The following is a 25537-nucleotide window of genomic DNA, read 5'->3' as shown; positions in this document are numbered from 1 at the left end:
TCTTCAACATGGTTTCTAAATCTTCAACCTTATTATTCTTTACATTTAAGATTTTTTTACTTAACTCCTTTACAGTGGTTTATCAGTATCTTCCATTGCAGGTTATAGAGTAGCCTTATGTAATACCTTTAATTTCTCTCACTCCAATTGTATGTTTTCCTTCTTGTTTCACTTCTTTCATCTGTTTCTTTCTACCCTATCAGTACCCTTGTTTGACTGGAATTTGAATATGATCTTTCATACCTTTAACCTTCCTCAATTTGAAACTTTGGCCACTTGCTTATTGGGGCATCTTTCACTAAAGGTGTATTTATTACTCCTTTTTTTAGATATGGATGTTGTAAAACAATTGGCTTCACTATTGACATCTCTTGTATCCTTTATCACTATACCTATATTCTCCTTTATCACTATACCTATATTCTCCTTTATCCAAACTGTGGATTTTTTTCCAAAAAAGTCAGCAGCACATTAAGGAGATATTGCATTCACTTCTATTTCCCTGTTTTTCACATCTCATTTGTATCACTCTGACGATTGTGATCTTTATTTTTAAACAGTATGTGTCCTACATTGTTATGTTGCCTGTCTGCACTGCTTCCTTTCATGGATTCTGTTCATGCCTATTTATACCCATCTCTCCTATCCTAGCTAAGTAAATCTGGACCAACCTGATTTTCAAAATAGGGCTTTCATTGTCGCTCATTCTACTGGCTTATGGTGTTGCTTTTCTCTTGACTCTATCATTTTTACCTTCTCTTTGAGTAGAATAGGGGAGTTTTTGCTGCTTACTAAGTTCTTAGCTGCTGGGGCAGTGGATCATGGATGTATATAAAGAAAACACTCACAATCATATATCAAGCCCAGGAGAAAACTTTCATAAAACAATGAATAAACTTAATGCCACTTCAGATTTCTAAAGTCCTTCTATCCTACACAACAGTCTTAAGATTGTACAATCCCTAGTTGCTAGTCCTGTCACAAAGAACATGGGTTATAGGATTTAGTGTGAATGTAACAAACAGTACACAGGAGAAACACAATGCCCATTACACTATGTAACACAAATTTTGTTCTTGGATAGTATGTGTTATTTCTCAATTGTTTATGTTGTAAAAGTACAGAAAATGGCTGTTATTCCCTTCAAACTTTGTTTTGTGACTTGGATAATGAAATTTAGAAATTAACCTATTTTCTGTGTAAAAAAGGGGCAAATTTGCACATTTTCACTCATATAATGTTTGAATAAAACAACATATGAATCAAGATTTACATGTATTTATACTACAGTTATACAAAAATGTTTAGAAGTGAGTAGTTTTTCAGATTTGCAACTATAATGTAAATCACTTTCATGTATCAGCCCTCAAATATAGTTTCCCATCATGTTTTCATTATATGCTCCTTGGTAGCAGTGTTCAAAGTCCAGTATATATTGGTGGAAGTGCTTGCCTTGCTCCTCTGAGTATGCTCCCATGTTCTCCTAGAATTTATCTTAGGTGAGCATCAAGGATATGGACTTTCAGGGACATCCTGCAGCCCATTTTGCCTTAGTTCTTCACCAAAGCCTCAACCAGTTCCACATAATTTTCAGGCTTGTGGTTGCCTAAGAAGCCCTGAACCACTGTGACAAAGCTGCCCCAAGCTTTTTTCCTTCCTACTGAGCTTCATGGGGAATTCTGTGCACTCCAGGATCTTCTTTATTTGTAGTCCAATGAAGACACCAGCTTTGACCTTTGCCTTAGACAGCTAAGGGAAGAAATCTCAAAAGTACTTGAAGGCTGCAGACTCCTTCTCAAGAGCTGTGACAAATTGTTTCATAAGACCCAATTTTATGTGCAATGGTGGGAACAACACTTTCTGGAGGTCAACTAGTGGCTCACACTTGATATTGTGTCTCCGCACAGAGAACTCAATTCGTTGTGGCCAGTGCTTCCTGTTGTAGTGTGCTGCAGTGTCCCTGCTGTCCCAAAGGCAAAAATAACAGGGAAGCTTGGTAAAGCCTCCTTGGATAGGTGTATGTGTTTACTTAGGCAGCTAGAACTAAACTGAAGTGGTGAGTGGTGAGTCCCTGTATATATATTACTATGGAAAGTTCTAGAAAATTCTAAAAGGTTCTTGAAAAGTCTTGTAAGCTCTACAACATTTTAGAAAGTTCTTAAAATTTCTTGTAAGTTCGAGAAAATTCTCTATCAGCTACTCAATACTGAATCTACCTGGAATGTTCTGGGAAATAGATAAATTTGAAAACTTCATTATCCAGGTCACAAAAGCAAAGTTTGAAGAGAAAAATAGGTTTTCTCCATTTACTTTAGACATAAGCAATTGGGAAATAACACTTTCTGCCCAGGAACAAGAAAAAGTAAAAATTGTGTTACATAGTGTTATGGATAAGGATTAAAGATCACCAAAGAGATATTAAGAATTGTGCTATGAACACATCAGTTATAGCTTTTCACTTTCAGAAAAATGATCATGTAATAGACCTTAAAAAATCCAAAAATGATAGAGGAGACAACACAAAAAAAACAGAAAAATCAAAGAAGCTATTGCCATCCAAACACAAGGCTGTGGACCACCAGCAGGTATTAATCAAAGCAATGGCCAACAGTTATTCAACACAATATAAACATCACATAGTAAAGACACAAAACATATCATTTGTCTCTGTTCCAGTATAAATTTAAACCTTTAACTTTACAATGTACTATGTGAAGTTTGCAAAATTCTCTGATTTTTATTTCCTTGTATAATATCTATAACTGTATCTCAAGAAGGCTGGTATGTGTATTAAAACTTTTATCAAATAAAGTATAGAACAATATTTTGACTTTTTTAGGTCACCTTCAGGTTAATGAACTAAGAAGGTTGAAATGTTGTTCTCTTAATTGTTGAGATAATTATTTAGATAATTTTTGGAGATGGAAACTTAAATATTAAGAGGCAGTACATCTAAACCTGGTTGTCTCAGATACATTCATGTTTAGTGACATAATGAATTTTTATTTAGCATAAAAATTAAAAGCTTGTCTTTCTATTATTAGTTATATAATCTTCCATTTGTAATTATTAATTAGGAGGTTTTGGCCTTGATTTCTCCCATAATGTTGATGATGTAGAGGCAGGTATCCAAAAAGTTGCTAAAGGATTACTTAGATATGGAGTGACATCCTTCTGTCCAACTCTAATTACTTCACCAGTACAAATTTATCACAAGGTAGTATATTTTATTTTGTTAAAAATGTTTTGTTTAAAAGTTGAAATAACTTTCCAATGAATTATTTTTTGTATAATATATTCCCCATTTACTGGGCTATATCCTTAGTTCAACTCATAAAATAAAGATGTATTCTGTTACTTACTATAAAGTTTGTTTTTTATTTTGAAATTAAACAACTCGCACAGTATTTCAGTCTTTCACCATCCATGTGTCAGGAGAAATATATATTCAACTGTACAAGTCTCTTTTTACTGTTATTCCATGAAACAAACTAGTTGTTACCACTGCTTGGGAGAAAGGGATACTTGTACAGTTGAATATATATTTCACCTGACAAAAAAATGCTACATATTCATGTACAGTATTGAAAATAATTATGAAAATAGTGAGGAGAAAATGTTTAAAAAAATAAATAATATAGGAATATTACCCCTTTATCATCTGAAAATGGATTGCAGTAGAGTACAATTATGTGTTTGTAGTTTATAGTGTGATTGTTGTCATCCAGTTAATCAGAAAGTGTGTTTAAAAGTACAGTCAGTCATCCTTTGCCTTGTGGTGGTGGTATAAATCTAGTCATGTCTCCCAGGACTAAACTATTGCAAAACAAACATGTAGAATTCAAAGTCTGAGCTGTTGAAGGATACTCCATGTGAAAAAAAATTCCTTCAAGATTACATGTTTTAGTACCAGCTGTATGCATGACTCTTAGAAGAATGTATGAAACAGTGAAGTGTGAAGCTTGCCAAAAGGGTTGCTTTAAACAGAAGTATGAAAGTTACCTTAAGAACAGTGATATGTATATATATATTATCATAAAATTGTCTCAGTGGACATATAACTGTTTAAAAACTGATTCTGAAAATGGGCATTGGCTGACAAACAAAGAAATGAGAAAATCTATAGATACACCTTTATTACAGGTGAACCCAATGTTGGTTTCATTGGCAACAGTCTACAACAGTTTGTTCAACATGAATGAGAAGAATACTGCATGAAATGTGCAGCAAAGCTTGGATTTGAATGTCAGCCAATGTTATTGTCAATCTATACATACTAAGATGGACTCATGTTAAAGATTATCTGTTTTGGAATTATACAGATGCCCTCCCATCTTTATATTTTACATATATTTATGATGTTTTTGGTATAACTTCGTGCACTAATGATGAATTTTATTTTTTTCTTCAGTTTCATAAATGCTTTAACTAATCACTCCAGTACATGTTTTCAGTTTCTCATTCATATCATTTCTTGAAATAAATATTTCCACGATTGATTGTAGCTATCTTATGACATGTGTACAGTACATACTGATGAATACACATAGTTATTAATATTCCAATTCCAGTAGCTCTCCATACATTAGTAGAAACAGTTCTAAACCCAAACTCATCAGATTACTTAGGCTCTGCAGTAATAATTATAAATATATCTATTTAGATTTTTAATTTTTTAAAAGCTACTCTTCTTCATCACACCAAAGAGAATCTTCATGGAAATAAAAAAAAACTCGTGTATAGCTTTTGAGTTTGTCAAGCTTAAGTCATGTCAGTAATTATAACACAAACACAGATGGATAATTTAAAGCTTTCTTTAATAGATGTTTATCCTCACTTTGACCAACATGCTCCTACTGTAACTGATCGTCAACACATTCTTCTTGTACTTACCTACTACCTGTTCAATACACAAATAACGTATATTGCTTGACAACTTTTACATTGTAACAAAGAACAATACTAACAATACTATCAGCCACATGTACTTATAGACCTCTAAGTTTTCAAAGACCACATGTTAATATTAAAGATTTAGTTATCCATGTTAACAGGCAAGAAACACCCAATGTGATACCTACATTGGTAAGTACAACTGTTAAAGGCTCTAAGTCAGCCAATTTTGTTAATACTCGTTTCACTTGTACATCTTAATGTTTTTAAATCATTGTACTGGTTGTGACAACTGCAAAATAATATAGTTAAGAGAAACTATCAGAATCACAAGAAAACTTAAATAGCAGTTCAATTAAAAACCAAGCTGCTCATTTGATTGAACACTTTAAAGAAATTTTTAGTGAGATGCTAATAGCAACACTGATCAGAGAATCATAATTAGAAAATAAAGCATTTTCAAGCTAGATTTATAGGTCCTTTTGATAGCAATGAATGGCTCAGCTTTTTATACTTTTTAAAATAATTTTAGTGATTTTAAAATTGTTAGCTATTTTTAGTATATTTAAACTTATTTTTATTAAGTATGTTTATATATTTTTTAATCACTTTTTTATTTCCTTATTTTAACTAATAACTTGTCACTGCTTCAATTTTGTTATGTTGTCATTACTATATTGTTTAATTTTAGTTTTTTTATTTCATTTTACCTTCTTTTGTCATGTATTGTTTCCTTTTAGAATGCCCTGCAGGGCTTTGTCATCCAAGAGGCTTGTTTCCGGCTTATAAAAAGTTGTTTGCTCAAAAACTTAGTGGAACAAACAGTAAATTAAACTAAGGTTTTTTTAAGATAATTTGTTTTTACAAGTGGATTGCATGCATGTACAGTTTATTCACTTTTCACATGTAATTGTGTATGATAAGTATGATAAGGTTTTGCACCATTAATAAATTCACCATATAGTTGTTATTAGTCTTCATATATGATTCTTGTACATGTATCATTTATGTGTTTCCATGATCATATTCATTACTGTTTTTTTATATTATTTTAAAACTAGCTTTGTTTAAACTAAGTGACAACTTTTATTTTTTTTAAACAATTCATTAGTTTTTGTATTAGTGATTGGTGATTGGGTGAAGTGATTGTGGAAATTTTAGCATTTTTTATTTTTACAAAATAATTGTGTTAGAAAAATACTATTCAAATCAGGTAGACTTATCTTTATTTTTTAGTTTGAACTTATTCTGTCAATAAAATATGACTAAACATTTCTAAATATCCATTACAGTGCATGCATCATTTACCAATATTTTTCTACAAGCACTGGGAGAATAAATATTACATAAACTCTGTCTTTCCATCATAATTTAGATTTTTTTTGTGACTATTCACTTTACTTGTTTTCCTCTGGTGTTTTTTCTGGTTATTTCTGCTTCTATTGGAATTTTTGAAATTTTGTTAGAGGTCTTACTTTTGTTATTACCTTGTAATGATAGGTAGGCAAACATAAGCAAAAGGAAGTATTTTATTGATGGTGAAACATACTATATGTTTTGACAAAACATAGGCCTCTTTTATTTTGTAACATAAAGGGTAAAATTGTTGAGATATTGTCAACTGTGATGGTTCATCATATTCTTGCCTTGTTTTCTGATATTCCTGGCAAGATGACAGTTGAGTGGATGCTTAAATTGCATGATACCTGCCATTTTCTTTTGTTTTTGTCCAGGCCTAATTGCTCTGTAAATTTGTATTTTTCTTTTTCAGTGCTATCCCTAATCCTGGTAACTTTTCTGCTGGCCTCATTTCATTTCCCCGTGGATATGTTATAATATTGAACCTATTCTCTCTACATCTGAGTGTGCTTTTGTGGTGGAAGATAACTGTAGTACTTTAATCTTTTATTTTTCACATCCTCTTCTGATATTGTGGTTATGATTGTTTCTTGAACAAGCTATGTACTTAGAGACTTCAAATACACCTTCTCTTTTTCTTAGGTTTTTAACCTTTCATTGGGCATCTTTATACATGCAAAAAACGGCTCGTCCACTGAGACAATTTTATGATAATATTCGCTCTTCCACGTAAAATATTTTCTCAACCCAAATGATCTGTTTTTTGTATACATATTTATCTACAAGTGGGTTTTCTCAACATCACTGATTGGGCATCTTTGTGGGTTTTTACATTCACCCATTGTTATTTTTCTACTCTGCATGTTATAATTTGTTTTGATATGAAACAGTCTTTTCTGCACTGTTATTGGTTCTTCTTGTTCTGAGTCCTGACTAATTTATTCAGGATCACATATCTATTTCTTTATTTATTATCCCCTCAAAAAACTTCTTTTGCTTTTCTCTTTACACATATTTCATCTTAATTTATTTCCCATTCAGAAAGGTTTGTTGGTAGGATTTGAGTATTAAATATTAAAAACGCAGTAATAACCAAAAATTTTACTTTAATACGTATGTTTTGGAATTTTCTCAAATTCCATCATTAGCATTAAAATCTCAAAAAAAAAGTTCAGTTCATAATATTTGAACTATAAAAAAACAAGGTTAGCTGTTGAGTGAGTTTTTGTATTTACTTGGATTTTTAGAAATAACAGATTACAAAGTAAGTAGGTATGCAACTCTCATGAAAGTTCTTTATTAAAATGAAACCAGTTAATGAAATATTTTTAAATTTGTTATGCATGATCCTAAGATTATGTAGTTTTAGAAAAATAAAACATTTAATTTTGATTTTTTTCTACTATTTATAATAAAACGATTGTTATTTAGTATAGGTATATACACTCAGAAGCAGAATAGTTCACAGTCAATATGATTTTCATTTCAAGTATAAACATTCTATTTATTATCTTATAGTTTTCAAATTTCATTTTCAAAATCTCTAGAACATTCTAAATGGATATCAAATGTTTTGAAAGTAAATGTCTAAATTATTTTCCAATTTCTCTGTTATATCATTGACTCTAGGTATTATCATCAATGTATAGTGCAATGAAATGATTAAATTTAAGAAATAAAAGTATGTACATACCTCTTAAATATTTAGATTGTTTTGTAATTTTATTTTTTCTGACATGCATAATTTCACAACTTTATCTTTACACTTAATTTATTTTTAATTTTCCTTTCCAACTCTTTGTTTTTTAATCTTGATTCAGGAATCAGCTATACCAACTTGTTCCTGCCAACATGACCCCATGGTTGTAGTAGTTATTCCAAGGCAAAGTTATCTACAAACCCTTTCACTGATGCTTGCACACACAATTGATGCCATATTGCTTAAATATTTCCACAAGTTAAATGTATACAATCATAAAATTTTCAAATATGCATCTATAAATACAAATAATACATAACTAATTAAAATATAAACATAAACCTAAATGCAATCTAAATATTTAGCAAACTGATAAGATGAGAAATATTTGTCAAACAGTAGGTAAACTTTAAGAGAACGATGGACTGAGCTTCTTTTCTACTTCATTCTACAAATATATATTCACTGATAGAGCTATCTTTAGGTTATAATTGAATAGTGGGAAATCTTTTTATTGGTAGTAAGCATGCCATTTAACTTCAAACAGTCACCTGGCAACAAAGCTTTGACTTTGCATGTCAGCATTGTTGACCCTATGTTTAAAAGTATTAAAATTTAAAACCCCAAATGGAGAAATTCTTTCCAGATGCTAATGAAAGACATGTGGAACTTCTATTTGACCTTGTATGCTGAGAGTCTTTATTATATTCTCACAGTATCATATACAATAGCTTGCAAAGTTTTGACTTGTAACTGCAAGCAGATTATGTGACAGTAACAGCACAACCTACAGGTTTAATTGCTATTTTAAATGTTTTCTTTTGAAATAAAGGAATAAAACTTAGATAATATAAAACTTCATTATAATGTACTTCTTAATAGTAATTTCATTAAAATAGATTCATATCAAAGTGGTTTAAGTGAATTTTGAATGTAACTGAGTAAACGTACAGCAGGGGTTTAAAAATGGCAACATTGACATAGGGTTAAATGTAAGTATAAACACTGTTTCTTCAAATATTATTAGCTATTCACATGGGAATTTTAGCTACATGTGGATAAAAGCCTCTCCATTTTCAATGATCATCCAACACTACAATAACATCAATTTATTCCTGTTGTCATTAATTTAATCAAACCCAGATTCTCAGTATTTTCATTGGGGATTATCAGATTCTTCTCTTTATATACTGTTTATCATCAAAATATGACTCTTCAAATTTCTATATGATTTTGTGTCTGGCAGTCTCAAATATTTTACACAAACAGATATTAATGTTATACTTCTTGAAGATTGTACTGTCATCTGTTTGTGTTGCCAAAATAACAAAAGATTTGAGACTTGTGTTAATTGTTTTCTGCTTTATTTTTATCTAGACATTTCAATTTTCTGAAACATATGAAAGTTTTTAAAAGAACTCTTGGATGATGAATGGGATATCAAAAATAATTATTTACATGTCCTGATTCACCAGTCATCATTTTTCATGTGTTGGTATTATTTATCAGTATTTGGCCCTCTCTTTTCTATTTTTTTCTTCAGCATCCTGTCTTAACACACAGTCAAATTATTAGCAGTTATTCAAGATGCATGTCAGTTGTTATCAGTACTTGAATGAGTTAAAGAATTTTGATTAGTATTGCCTTTCATTGAATTAACCTCTCAGCTATCTTTTTCATTTATCTTCAAGTGTGCCTCATTCATGAGTTTTCCATTGTTGCTTATTGCTTTATTCCATTGCCACTAGATCTGGACATTAAAGAGTTCTTACCCTTGTTGTACTACTGCAATATTTTGGTACTCATAGCAATTTGGACAAACAGGTACTATATCAACATGCAGGGCATGACTTGAAATCAACACACAGCCTTTGGTTGTAGCTGTTTCTTTACTTTTTCACTACATTCATTTTATGTCATTCTATAAGTTGGTATTTCTTTGGTTGTGACTAGTGTTGTTCAACCTGTGATTGATGCATTTGCAATGGCATCATATAATTTGGTACTTTATTGGTTTCCAGCTGTGTCCAACTTCAGTGGTTGTTTTATCCCCTGTTCGAAGAGTTATATTTCTCTATGCCTACATTTTGCTTCATCATTTTTTTTTGGGGGGATATTGAACAAGATCAGTTGATTTCATTTTCCAGTCCTCCTCCTTGCTCTACATCCTGACTATTTCCACCATGAATTCCTCTCTTTTACTCTATATCAGAGGAATTTTATTTCATTACTTTTTTTGGTATCTCTTCCTCAATGATATTAATCACCTCCATCTTCACAGTTGGCTGTCAGCCAGTCATTTGTTGATGAATTGGACTTGTTTTTCTAGGTAACTTGATTGTTGTTAACTCTCTCAACATAGGCTCGGTCAAATTGACCAACCACACGACCACTTTGTGCTCTTATAAATCCTCTATAGATTTGATACTAGTAATCTTTAAAATTGTATATATATCTTCCAAATATTCAACAGTATTTCAGCAAACATTGTATGTCTTACACATACAAAAAAAATCGTATTTTTTTGTGAAGTATTTTAAGTAAACTAAAAAAAGATTGGTCTATTGTATTTGTTTTGAATAGCCCATGTGCAAAGTGATTTTCACGTTAAGATTAAAAATACTTCAACTCAAAAATACCAAATTTCATTTGTGTAATCTCTAAAACCTCCTAAATACATTTCAAATATTTGTTTTTTGGTAAAACTTTATATTTTATTTATTTTCTCTACTCTATCTCAAAGTTGGATCAGTTAGTTTGATTGACCTTGTAACCACCAAATAAAAATCAAAATAAATCTAAATTACCATTTCATTCTTTCTAGAATGTCTTTAAACTTGTAACAGTATCCATATATAGCTACACTTAAAATGTACTGTTTTATTGACCCTTGAACTATGTATAACTGCTGATTGCATCATTATAAGTTGTAAAACACTTGGAGAAAGTGTGGCTCACATTTCATTAGCTTATTACGTTACCCATGAGGTACTAGCTTATGTGCCACATAAACATTTTTATTACATATTTATTTATTTTAATTAATATAATCCTAAGTAACCTAAAGAGATCTGTATTTTCACATCTTAGTTACTTTTATAGTAATAAGTAAAGAGTAAACATGAAAAACAAGAAATAAAGTTCTTAGCTATATCTTCTTTTTTCTTTTTGTCAGTTGTTCATTACACTTATCCCTACTTCTTTTATACTAATGATGGTAATGCATAAAATAATTGTTATTTAATTTAATAATTCCCCTAAAAGAAATAGAATAATAAAATGCAAAAAGCAGATAGTTTCCCCTCACTATTACAATTTTTATGATTTTCTAACTGTGAAACAAGAGCCATTACAAATTCATTCAAGTTAACTGTTATCTTTCCCTTGGGAACAAAGCTTGTACTAAAAGAGGAATTGAAAATTCTCTGTTTGGAACACAGAGTAATATTTCATTTGATAGATAAATACCTTGACTTTGTTTGTTATAGATAATATAGAATTAAATATAAGAGAGAACTACTAGCAAATCCTGAAAGAAAGGATGTGTTAGGTGGATGTGGCAAGAGAGGTCTGGTTTTCTATTTGATGACTCTGTAACGAAACAAAAGTGAAAGCTATAAAACTTTTTAGTTTGTCTGAGCAATGATGATTTTATAACTTTCACTTTTGTTTCGTTACAGAGTCATTAAATATATACTTACCTCAGTAAGTATAGAATTCAATGAGGGATGTTTGATAAAATAGCAAAGAGAATATATATGTAGAAAATCTGTCACATTAGGGGAAATTCAATATTTTTTAAAATATTGCCTTAGAAAATTAAGAACTTAAAACTTGTATAGTATTAAGAAGTGGATTATCAGCTAGGATTTTGTACTGTACTAATTGGTATCACAGTAATAAAAGTAGGTAATGGAAATTTTGAATTTAAGTCACTAAAGGCTGCTCATCACTATAGGGTTAACTTGTGCAGAATTACCTGACAGTATAGTAATCTTGTTGGTCTATCTTTTTGAGAAGATGCTTCTCAGCTGCCTCATTTTTTTTCTACTGCCTCTTTCACAACTAGGACTTTTGTGCTTTAGTTGCAGGTTAAGGAGCTGCACTCTCAGCTGCTTTCAATTGTCACAGAATTCATGTGTTTCTGTTGTCCCTACTTACTCTTTAAATTAAATCTCTTGTCAGTACTTAAGTATTGTCATTGTCATCAATATGATTTGAATTTAATTTTAAGTTGCTTGACCTCTTTCTTTGAATCCTTTGAATTTGTTCACATTACTATCATTCCCTGAAGATATAGTTTCCTTTGTTACTTATATGAGGGATGAGATATTTAGATTTTTCTTTTTCCATTAGTGTTTCAGATATCCTTTACTTTTTTCAAGGAAAGCTCTGTACTTATTTTCAAATAGAGCCTTCCTACCAGAGAGTTGTGTTGCAAGTTATAGTCACCAGTATTTTTTTACTGTTGTAGATGGATCCTGAATCTCTTTCTAATGAACATTTCTGTTTTTTTGTTGGGGCTATTGGTTCTTCTTTTGCAGGAACAAAATGTTTTTGAGGGAATTAATGTTTGTTGTTTTTATCTAATAATTATTATTCTTCAGAAGTTGATCTTATCAACATTAATTAAATGGTTTGTGCATTAGATTCATCTTGTTTATTATAAAGTCTTGAATAACTTTGAGTACGGATTTATAGCTACATCTGATCACATTTGCCATTTGGATATGTCTGTAGCCTTTTAGTCTGTTTATTCTTTAGTGGACAGACGTATGTACTTTATACTGCTGTACTTTCATAACATCATCATATCTTCAGTTTGAAGACTCTGTATTCTACCTATGTTTCTTCTCCAGGCTCAATGGAAATAATCTGTTTCTCATTATATTTTGTTTATTCTGCCTATCAGTCATTTTAACAATTTCCATGGTGTCTGGGATTGTGAATAATTTTTACATCTAAACAAATAGTACAAAACAATAAAAATGCAATAATTGAATACAGTTTCTTATGTATCAGTCTGGACTTCAACACTTTCTTTAAACATCTGCATAAATTCCATACTTTACTTTGAAGCTCCATGAAAGGGTATTTACATTTGGAAGTGTAAAGACGATGACATCTGACTGCTGGTCATTGGCTTAGCAGGTATCTTTCTAATGTCTGTTTTCATGTCTTTGCATAACATTAATGATATTGTTAACAGGACTGCAGTTATCACTGGATGTGTCAAATCCAACTATACTGGAGATCAGCTATGTTTATATATTTATCATTAATCTTTTAATGTTTCCATTGCACTATCATCATATTGTTGAGCTTATTGTTGAAAACTGTTTATTTTTCACTTCTCTCTGAATGTCCACCAGTTTGGTGGGCTGCATGACTCACTGATCATTTTCAGTATCAATGAAGAGGAGCTATGTCTTTGTAGTATCTCCTATTATAATATATCTGAACTGCTCTTTTGAGAACTTTCTCTGCAGGTGCAAGATACAGTGTTACCCTGTGAATTTCATTGTTAGCTTTAGCAGTTGGTTTTTCAGTATTATTCAGAAATCATCTCCTTTGCCTGAATTAAAGGACTGCATAGGTGATGAGGTATCCTTCTGAAAATAACATCTTTTTTCTGAGATTCAGGCTTTATAAGCCTGGTCTGCTTCTGTCATTTTCCTTCAAATCAAGTTCTCCAAATTATATTTTGGTTCTGGGCTGTACCTGTCTCTGTTTGGGTATATATTTCTTATAGTCTAGATTATTATTGTCATGCACTGTACATTGTGGTTTTATATTTTTGGTTTCTTGTCATTATCAGTGGTTACCACCTTTATAGTGTGTGTATTATTATTTTTTTAGTATTTCAGTTTACCTCATTTGAATTTTTACATTTTTAGAACCTTTTTAAAACCTTCCCTTCTTCCTCACTACAACTAATTCTGATCATGATTACAACTTTAAATCAAATCTAAATTATGACAAAAAAGTAAAGCTTCTACTAGATCTGATGCTTATGGTAAATGGTTATGGGTAAATGATTCTTGAGTTTTATTTCATAAAGGAATTCAGAAATTTTGTCACAAAGTATAAGATCAAACTCAATAGGGAGAGTCTTTCAGCATTTCAGAGGTAAGTATTTGTTTGAAATTCATTTTTATACTAAAAATCTAAAAAAATACAGCTTAACTTCTTACTGTCATACTTACCATAATTCCTTGGGGACCTCAGTGTCAATATACTTTGTTTTATCAAAGTGTAAGAAGCATAGTTGTATTCAGTGGAAAAATTTAATATTTCTTTTACTTTGTTCCAGATAATACCAAAAATAAAAAAACAAAATGGAGACAAGAATGGTGCTGGAGTTCTAGGTAAATCTGTTAAACAAAATATTTTGTTATATATAGTTTAAAGCAATGATTGTTGTTTTTTTTTTAGTTTGAAAACATTTCTTCAGAATCTAAGAAAACCATTTGCTTAATTCAGTGTCTTTATTTTATTTCTAACTTTTCAAATGGCAGTCATTATTCATTGTCTTAGTAGAATTTTTCTTCCTTGTGTATATGCATTGCTTTTTTTTTGGGTATTATCACAAATTGAGCAGAGTCAAAGTCATCTGGTATATTGCACATACCAATTGATTTTTCATTTTTGGTAAAATATTAACTGTTTCTGAAGGCTAAGCCTAACTAGTTTATGAAAGACACTTTGGATGAACAAAAATACCAATATGGAAGGCAATATTTAAGTAGTTTGATTGCATGCTTAGAATTCAATTATATGTGTAAATTAATAAGTATTAACAAATACAATTTAAGATGTAGCTTTTGATATATAAATTGCTACAGTACAGAAAATAGCATAAAATATAAAGACTTACTGAAAACAAACATTTGAAATGTATTTAGGAGGTTTTAGAGATTACGCAAATAATATTTCAGGTTTTTTGGATGAAGAAGAATTTTCTTAATCATAATATGAAATCACTTTGTCCTCAGACTAGTAACAAAACAGACTCTATTTTTATGAATAAATTTTTAGCAAAAATATTTCATTAAAAAATATGATGTTACATATACAAAGTACTTGTAATATTTACTAAAAGTTTACAAAATTTTGTGAAGATGCATATACTGAATCAAATAGTTAATGTGTGCAAATGTGTAGATGAACTTGTATATCAAACTGAGTGTGTTGGAAAGGGTTAAGCCAATTATGTCCTCATATAATATTTGGTTAACATTTTTATTCTATTTTTTAACACCAACTTTCAGTAAAAGCTGATCCATATCATTGATATTGACATACCTCAGGTGGGGGGAGATCTAACTGTGTATGCTGATTAGCTTATGCTTATGTTATGCATACCATGTCTGAAGAATATGGATAAACATGTCATATCTTGGGAGTTTTGAAAGACAAATATATGAAGAAACTTCCTTGAGTGACAAAGTTGAAAAATAAAGTTGACTCAATTTTGCCATTGGGAAAAGTAAACAAATGCAGTTAGAACTTTCCATTCCATTTTGAGATAGGATAGAGAAAATAACATAAATAAAATATAATGTTTTCCTGAACAAAAATGTTTGAAATGTATTTAGGAAATTTGAGATTTTTGAGAATTAGTAGTTTTAATTCTAACATGAAAATTATTGTACACACAAATTATTCAAAACAAATACTTAATATATTTGGATTTGATTGTAAAGCTTTATTGTCAGTTTTTTAAATCCAAAGGGTTAAAAAACTGGAGGTATAATTTTGACAAACATCAAAAGTTGTATAGTGCAGTGACTATCCAAGTTACTTTATAGTATCAATTGAAACTGAACTGATTAAAAGTTCAGTTAATTTTAAACCACTGAACAAAATTATAATTTAATTTGAGTAATTTTATACAGTTACTAAAATATTAAAAGTACAGAATTGTCATTTACTTTAATAGTTACAGGTGTTAGTGAAAAATTCATGAACGGTGAGTGAATTATAGATAACATTGAACTATCTTGAATTATCCATGAACCTAGTTTGTTCCTTATACTAAAGCTCCCAAGAGTGGCTTATGAAGTGATTGTCTAACCATAACTTGTGGTCTAGGAGATGAATACAATTTACATGGTCACTTGCATAATTTTATGAAGTCACCCTATACTGCAGATTTACATCAAGACTACAACATGTTAAAGGTTGAGAGAAAAGCTGTTGCTAAACATTTTTGTGACATTGTCTTCTCCTGCTACAAAGAACTTGACAAATAAGGTTTTTTGACAGAGTAGTTAAGATTTAGGACAGAAAGTACAACAAATGCAAATGACACACCAATAAACATGAGTGTCACAGAAGTTTGCATCAAAATATGCTGTTACTTATCCATGGAATTGTTAAAAATTAGGAAAAACTCTGCATTTTAGCAGGTGTCAGTATCACTCATCAGTGGTTTAAAGTGGCTGCATAAAATAAATAATTCGTTTTATTTCTTGATTAGCATTCTTACTTTATATTAGTTAAGATTATTATCTCTGTGTTTTAAATTCTCATTTAAACACAGATATTTTTTTATTTAAGGGAAGAAACATTTCAGGTTTAGTATCAGGACTAGTATTTCATAAATTTTAATATGTTTTGTTTTTGGAACTTTTTGTTAGTAGAACTTAGATTATTTTTGTGTCAACATAAAATGATTTATCCATCTTGGATAATCAATCCTTTGCTGTCAAAAAAAAAAGTTAAAAATTAAAATTATTAGGTCATAGATGTCACTTTGATGATCAGGATAAAAATTAATCCAAGGTATAGCATCAGACAGAGTACTTGAGAAGTTATATTATTTAATTTATTCTATTCTAAAATGTTTTTTTTTTATTTGCTGATTGAACATCAAGGTATTATTAATTTTTGTGGTATGTTATTGATTTTATATTATTTTTTTATGTGTCTAATAATTCATTTCATTAAATTATCTTTTCAGGTATCCATTTGGAAGGGCCATTTATCAGTAGAGACAAAAAGGGTGCACATTCAGTTCAGCATATCAAATACATAGAATCAGGTTTCCAAGATATTTTGGAAGTTTATGGGAGTTTAGACAATGTTTCCATAGTTACTGTGGCACCTGAAGTAGATAAAACAGGTGATGTTGTTGAAAAGTTTGTGAAACAGGGCATCACTGTATCTCTTGGTAAGTACAGTTAGGATAAATTATTCATACAGTATACTTAATATGTCATGACATTTTGACAAAGGTAAATTCAAAGTTTAAATAAACTGTATTTCAGTTGGCATAAAAATGTAGTGTATAATTCAGTGTTTTTAATTTCTTAAGTTCAAAAGGAAGTATTTAAATACATTTATAATCTTGATTTTTGTGTGCCATTGCATTTCTCCAGTTCCTTTATTTTTGTTTTTTTCCCATTTCCTTTTAAGATTCCTGGAGAGGCCAACCAATCAAAAATACAAAATATAACTACTGAAAGGTCAGAATATAATGGCCAAAACCCTAATCTACTTGAATTAGTGAAATACAATTAGATGTGGGCACCCACCACTGAGAGTCTTTCCATCTTAATATAGCTTTGAACGAATTTATCTATTCTGTATGTCCATCTTTTATAGACATGTTATAACCAACAGAAAGAGAATTTATCTTCTACATGAATCTGCTAAAGGTTATTTTATTTTAGTACACTCTTGTGTATGGTTTGCTTCAGTTTGTTTATGCATAATTATTTTTGAGCCATGAACAGCTAAAGGCATTTTTCATCTTCTTTTGTCATTTATCTTGCAAGATAGTTAAACTATAGTAGTTTTATGACATACTTGTGAAAAATTTTATTTTAAATTTTATATTTAAAAAACATTTCAAATATTTTGTACTTCTAACATCATTACAGATGAAGGAATTAAATTTCATGTGTTTTCATATATATTTTTAATTATTGTTATAAAAGTAATTAAGAGGTAAGAATTATAAACTTAATAGATTGGACAAAGAAATATAAATTAGAAAAATAATTTATTGTAATAGTCTGCATTGTAACATGTTATGTGTGAGAGACATGTTTGTAATGGACTGAAATAAAATGCTGCTACAACCACGTTCGAAAAAAAGAAATTATTAAACTTTAGCAACCACAAGAATGCAAAATTAAACTTCCAAACAATAGGAAAATACAACAACTTATTAAATACATTCCTTTGCCAGGACTTGATAAAAATGTCAATGAACAATACCACATAAATTTAAATGTTACTAATTTCAGTAAAGGAATTAAGGAAAAGAACTAAAAGAATCATGAATAGAATACAACATTCCAAAATTAAACTACTTCAAGATCGATAACTGTATAGAGTAAGTATGAGCAAAAATTTATTGTATCTGTATCTCATGAACTAACTCATTTAAGCTCAAGACACAGATTTTATTTAGGGATTAGACCATGAAGTTACATTTCAAATGGCTAGCTATATACATAGTCTTTCACAACATTAATATCTTTTTCTTTGCCATTACTTTGTCAGTTTTGTGATACAAATAAACTTGAATTAAATGTGTTTTAGCTAAAAAGGGAGTTAACTGTTTAATATAACTAAATATTCATTGTTGAACTGAATGACAGAAGGAATGATGAATGGTAAGCAAAACTGTAAGATAAATTTAAAAGTAGAATTCACCATTTCACAATATGTACTATGTTTGTAACTTGATCATGTTTTCACAGGAAGTTTTCCAGCTGTGATAACTGTCTTCCAAAATGATATCCTTACCTATTTGTATAAAATAGCTATTCCTTGCATGTCTGCCTTTTAGATTTTATGCGCATGCTACTTGCTTTGAGCTGTCTTCCACTTAAGACTTTTTTAATGTGAACATTTCAGTGCATTAAGATATCATCTTACCTATCTGCATTGTTACTTATCTTCTTTCCATCTTCTCTCTGAATCTCTAGACTGTGATTTGGGTAGTTTTTGTGGAAATCTACAGTTGGTACTTTTCAATACTTTGACAGATTTCATGTTTTAATTTGCCTTGCTTACTTGTTTCCTTTGTTTTAGAGACAGTTTTGGAGGTGACACTTTTTTTTTCCTGTTGTTAATTTTTACCACCACGACTTCTGTATAGCTTATTTTTTCACCTAGAAGTCTTTAGTGGTGTTCCTAACACATGAACTGAAACTGTTGGTTTCATGTCTCTGACAACCTTGTGCTTCCATACACATTTATAGGCCCCACAAAACCCTCCACCTCTCTTAAAACTCTTACTCCTGTGTTTTTTTTTCTGGCCATTAACCTGGTAGTAGCTACTTCTCTTTGCACCCAGTCTGCTCAGTTTGTTATATTTGCAGATCTCTGAATCCATTTACTGCTGACCAGTGGGTCATTCTGGTTATTGTAGAAGGCTTTCCCTATTGCTTCTTTTTTTTTTATTCTGTCTCTTTGTTCACTTTCCTCTTCCTTCCAGTCCTCAGTGTCTTCTGCATCTCAAAGCCATGGTGTCGGATATTTTGGTTGGGAGAGCCAATTGAGATGTTCCTTTCAAGGTTTTCTTCTGATATTTTAGTTGTCCTCTAGAAGACCAGGGATTTGCATCCCATCATTAATCTTCTGTCAACCACTATCTATATCTAGTTCAATATAGAGATAATAACTCTGAATAGTTCAGTTTGGGAAATGTTTAAGTAAGTTTTACAGGCTTATATTAATATTATGTGAGTACGTATTAAGTTTAGACTAAAATAGGATGGTGTGTGTGTGGCCTAGTAGTTACCATGCTGGACTAGAGGTTGAAAGGTTCTAGGAGTGAGTTGTAATGTCTCTGTATATGCTTCATAATTCAGCTGTGGGAAAGTTATAAAAATAATGCTTAATCCTGCTATTCAGTGCATAGAGCAGAATCAAGCTATAGCTGTTGATCTTAACTTGCTGCTTTCCCTCTAAAGGTAGGCAAATAACTTGATAACATTTAAATTTATTTATACCATGAAAGTAATGAAATAATGTTTCTAATTATTATGGTTTTCAATTATTCCAGCTATCCAGTAATCAAAATTATGATTAACCCTTTTGCAGCAGGGTAGGTATAATATACATAAGTTTGTCTACAAGTTTGCATACATTAAGTATTTGTACTATAACCTTTGATACAGCATGTGTATCTTCACAAAATTTGGTAGACTTTTAGTAAATATTATAAGTATTTTGTACACAATAAATCATAATTTTAATGAAATATTTTTATTGAAGATTTGTTTGTGAAAATATTGAGTCTGTTTTGTTACTAGCCTGAATGCAATAATTTCATATTATGATTAAAAAAATCTATTCTTCATCCCAAAAATATCAAATATCATGATATTATTTACATAATTTCTAAAACCACCTAAATACATTTAAAGTGTTTGTTTTCAGAAGACTTTATATATTGTTATTTTCTATACTCTTAACTATGTAGGGTCTGTCACTTGGTCAATCTTGTAACTATTATAAGAAATTAGAAAAGAAATATAAGTTATACTTTTTTCATGCTAGAATGAATACATATTATAACATGAAACTACAAACATTCAATTTAAGTAGCTTAAGGCTCATAACTCTATATATAACATATATATTTATTATTTTTTACTATATTGACCTTCCAATCATGCCTACGTAAAATTACAATAGCTTGCATTGATGTGGTGCATATACACTTGAGTCACATATTCAGTAATATAAAACTGACCTTTAGTTTTCCATGTATTGTCTGTGTTTTAGTGGACTAATATTTTGTAATATACCGTCACATTTCATTTATTATACACTATATATTTATAAAGATTATTATTATTTAGAAATAAATTATTAAATTTGTCTCAAAATATAGAACAATAAATCAAGAAGTAAAACAATTATATCTTCTCACTGCAACCTTTGAACTTGGTTGCTGCTGGACATAGGTTGCTAAGCCTTTTAAAATTTTGCATGTTGAGGATATCAAACCTTTTTAAGGTTTTATATATACAGTTGAATAACCAAAAATCATAAATAACTACAATGATACCATAGAATTCCACCATAATTTATTAAACTTAGTAGCTAAGATGTGTTTAGATTTAAAAAAATCTATGAACCTTTGAGCAGACTAAAGACACAACCTACATTTTTGAAATCTTCATTTGAAAGAACATGTTAGTTTTTTCACAGATTAAAATGGATGAGAAAACCACTAGGGGAACATTCTAAGCTATCAGTTGGTTACTCACATGTTATATATTGAAGTAAGTGTATGTAAGGGACCATTTCCAAAAATGGAAAGATTAACAGGGCCACTGTGTTTGATTCAGTACATAAGCCATATCTCAATAAAATAAAAAAATATTAGGTTCTTATTTTGGATTCTAGTTGGTTAATGTTGGTAATTAGAGTTCCTAATTTGAACAAAACTGTAGACTTAGTATTTTGACATCACAAATATCTAATTTTTAAAAAGTGCTGCATTCAATATACCACATGACTCACTAAGATCTATATTTAGGTGTGTTCTTTAAATTATAATTTGAATTATAATCTACAATTTGATTCCAAGCTTATTTACTTAAATAAGTAAAGTAGAAATTGTTCAATAAAATTTTGAATGCAAGTCTACAAACGAGGTGACATGGTCTTTGACATGTGACCTCTCATGAAAGGGTTAATGTCATGAAAATAATCAACTAATTAAATTTAGGTTTCCAATCACTATTTTTGACTATTGCAACTTTTCAGTAATTGATTTGAAATATTGACAGTATGATTTTGTTATGATTTTATGCATTTAAAGTATTCATCCAATTACTGATGTTGCATACATTAATGCTAGTAAGTATTCAGCATGCCAAATTTTTAGATTCACATTTTTCTCACATGCAACTCAGTGTTATTTAACAATATTTAAGGATTATTTTCTGTGTTCCCTTGTTTTTATATGAAAGTCTTAAGATATGTATAAGTTTTATTGTTGCCTTTCATTAGTTTGATAGTTAATTTTTATTTTTTCATCACCTTCAAAGAGAAAATATTAGCATGCATATGTACTGAATATAAATATTTTGTTTTATTAGAAGCATTTGTTCACATTACGTTGTCTAATGTTCAAGTAATCTAAACTGCTGCTGATTGTATAGTTTAGCAATATTTTCCTTTTCTGGATAGCATAGCTGGTATTCAGTTGCAAAAGGCCCCATTTTATGTTTAAAACTGTAACAAAATTGGCAATCTTGTGAAGCGAATCTTCCTATTTATTCATTGCTGTATGTAGCAATTCCCTTCAGCTACAAATACTACATTAACTAAAAGGGGACATGATTGATATATGTATGTATTAAAACAGATTTAATGAAATAGCAAAAATATGTGAGAATAAAATTTGACTGACAGCATTTTATACATGACCAATTCATTCTTTTATGTTCAGATTTATGTTAATATAAATTATACATATATTACATGATCATCATAGAGCGTGTGCCACGAGTTCAACTTAAATTCATTTACTGACTTTCATAGGTCCAAATACTGGTGTAGTTTAATTACTGGACTTTTATCTCAGTTACATTTTTTTTTAAAATGCAAAAATAAGTGAAGCACAGAAAATAAACAGATGAACAATACTTACATGAATACAAACTTTGGTTTACTGGTGTATATATGTTTACAAAGTTTATATATGCCATATTTTACTTTCAAATTGTGTAAATATTTTGACTGATTAATCAGATACATTACATAAAGTTCTGTTCTGCTAAACTTCAAGATCATTAAACAGAAAAGTCACTTCAACTCACTGATATTGATTTTGTAATCAAACATGAACTAAGAAAATCAGAGTTTTAAGGTTTCTGAGGTCTTATGTTTTGATACGTTTACAACTTGTATTGTTGTAGTTTACTTTGTGAAGATTACACCTGATTTGTAGACTGTGTAGGTAAGTAAATAAGAAAGAATTTAATATAGCTTTATTTCCTTTTACTCAGGTCATTCTTCAGGAAACCTTGCTGATGGAGAAAGAGCCATGCATGCTGGAGCCAATTTCATCACGCATTTGTTTAATGCAATGTTACCAGTAAGCATAAGACAGCAAGTATTTTTTGTTCTTGCTTGGTGTTAAAACCATACACGGTTTTGGTTTTACAAGAAAAGTGTTCCAGATAGTTCTTGTTGAAGTTGAGTTTTTATATAAGAATGGATGATTGGTGATTTTGTATATGTGCATTGACATTAGCAGCAATATTTATTTAGCTTTTGAAATACTGGTTCAGGTGTACCTGTTACTGTATTTGCTTATATTTTTGTTTAAATTTGAAAGCTATTTTATTTTATGCATAATATTTTGCTAGAATGTCCTTTTGTCTGGTTGCATCATAAAAGAGTAACAAGTTTTCTCTGTTTAATTTTGCTTTATGTAGAGCTAAAAGTATTAATGCTGCAGCTCCATTCTGTCTGGTTAACTAGTGTAGTTTTTAAATTCCTGTTACTGTTATGTTGAACTGTTATAGGCATTCTTTTTTAATACGTTTTTTGAAATTTATAATGTAATGGTTTAGGACAAAATATATGAGGTACAGTTATGTGTAAATGGCTTTCATTTATCATATTCTCAGTTTCATCATCGGGACCCAGGACTGGTTGGTTTACTTACAACAGACAGTTTGCCACCAGGAAGATCTGTATACTATGGAATTATATCTGATGGTATTCACACTCATCCTTCTGCATTACGTATAGCCTACCGGTCAAATCCTGAAGGTCAGTAGTGCTTGTTCATTTCATGTGAGAGTTAAGTTTAAAGTGCATTTATAATAATTTTGTCATTTACTGTTTGCTACTGTCAGAGGAGGGTGAAAAGAGCATCTATATAATACAGCAAATAGTTTGATACAAAAGAAACTACATATATAGGATACCATAAATATTAATATCGATAATATACTCATCCATCTTGGAATATATAGTTTCACAAAATAGGAACTAATAATTGCTAGAGTACAGTAACTTGTTGGGTGCATACTGTACATTTCAGTAATAGTTTTACCCTAATCTTAATAATTCTTATAGTAACATAATAAAGAGTAATAAAAGAATAAATACCTATTAAAGATTTTAACCAATACTATTAATGGATGTAATAAAAAAAACTTAATTGCAGTGCCCAAAAACTAATTTTATATATATCTTACCTTCACTCACAAAAAACATTTTTTGACTAGTACTGCCCTCTTATGGAACACGTTTTCACTCACTGAGCCTTGTAACTCCCACTTCTTTCTCCATATCAGCATGCAAATAATCATGCAGCAATCCTCCTCCAATGGGAATGTGACATTACCCCTAGTATAACTAGCATGTTCTTTAATCATGTGAATCACTTCTTGATTGGCAGTCTTAGTGTGCAGATGTGTTTCTTTTATTTGCAATTTAGTTAGTGTTTCTATGGGCTAGGTACAACAAAGTACCAGTGTTGGATGTTCTCAACATGTGATGTGGATATTCTATCTGATGCTGCTGTTTAGGTATAGTGCTCACGAAACCCTAGCGTTGTTGCAGTGTCCTTGGTGGGTGGGGTCAGTTCAACACAGTGAACTCCTCTTGCATTTTGGAAACCTGCAAATACAGTCACCTTTCGGTGATTTTCTCGGTACAGAAATGACAGGCTGTGTGATGGACAAGTGCATAGTGGGGTAGCATTGTTGGTTGACCAGCATGAGCCCACCCTGTCTTTGCCACTCGACAAACCCTTGGAGGCCATAGCCATCCGTGTTTCCTTGGGTTATACCATCACTGTTTGTTCTCTCTACCTGTTGCTTGGAGAGACATATGATCAATCAGACCTTGATGCTCTCATTGAATAGTTGCTGTCTCCCTTTCTAATCTTGGGGATTTTAATGAACTTTGTCCCCTCTAGGGAAGTGTTGATATTGAAAGGAGGGGTCACTCTGTAGAGTGCATGTTCTCTGATCATAACCTTTCTCTTTTCAATACTGGTTCTTACACTTATTTTCATGCACCTAGTCAGTCCTTTACTGCTATTGATCTCTCAGTGTGCTCCCCTTCATTATTCTCCCTTTTTTATAGAAAGTTGACAAAAATCCACAAGGCAGCGATAATTTTTCAATGATTTTGAGAGAGTCTGGCCATGGTCAATGCCACTCAACCCGTGTGCTCCAGTGGAAGCTGGATCATGCAAAGTGGCCCTCTTTCACTGCTTTTGCAGAACTTGATCATGCCATTCTCTGTAAGCTATCAATAGACGACTGTGTGGCAGCAGTAACTGACTGTATTATACAAGCAGCTGCTCAATGTATTTCTAAAACACCAACATATTTTCCACTATATCTTCATCCATGGTGAAATCCTGCCTGCCACACGGCATGAAAGGTTCAATAACGGGCCTGGGATACTTTCCGTAGATATACCACACACTCAAACCGTATTGCTTTCAGTAGGCCCATTCACATACTTTGTGGGTAAGACGTCAAAGCCAGAAGGAATCTTGGATTAAGTTCACAACCGGCATATTTTCTACCACCAGTTCCAAAGTCATATGGGGCAAGATTCAAAAGGTCAGTGGGCACT

General features: G+C 30.8%; 1 protein-coding gene across 9 annotated transcripts in view; it reads left to right on the top strand.

Annotated features, from left to right (window-relative positions):
- The window catches only part of LOC143234735 (N-acetylglucosamine-6-phosphate deacetylase), a 61250-nt gene that overhangs the window by 21333 nt on the left and 14380 nt on the right, over positions 1 to 25537 (top strand). For 8 of the 9 annotated variants that reach the window (XM_076472306.1, XM_076472307.1, XM_076472308.1 and 5 more), the window contains exons 3-7: positions 3078 to 3217; positions 14265 to 14319; positions 16917 to 17126; positions 22939 to 23027; positions 23566 to 23710. In XM_076472306.1, coding sequence (XP_076328421.1) covers positions 3078 to 3217; positions 14265 to 14319; positions 16917 to 17126; positions 22939 to 23027; positions 23566 to 23710 — 639 coding nt within the window. The remainder of the gene's footprint in view (positions 1 to 3077; positions 3218 to 14264; positions 14320 to 16916; positions 17127 to 22938; positions 23028 to 23565; positions 23711 to 25537) is intronic. The other variant, XM_076472314.1, reaches the window with a different exon arrangement.

This window comes from Tachypleus tridentatus, chromosome 12 (assembly GCF_004210375.1).
Source record: "Tachypleus tridentatus isolate NWPU-2018 chromosome 12, ASM421037v1, whole genome shotgun sequence".
NCBI classification, from domain to species: Eukaryota; Metazoa; Arthropoda; class Merostomata; order Xiphosura; family Limulidae; genus Tachypleus; species Tachypleus tridentatus.
This window is presented reverse-complemented; position numbering and strand designations above follow the sequence as displayed.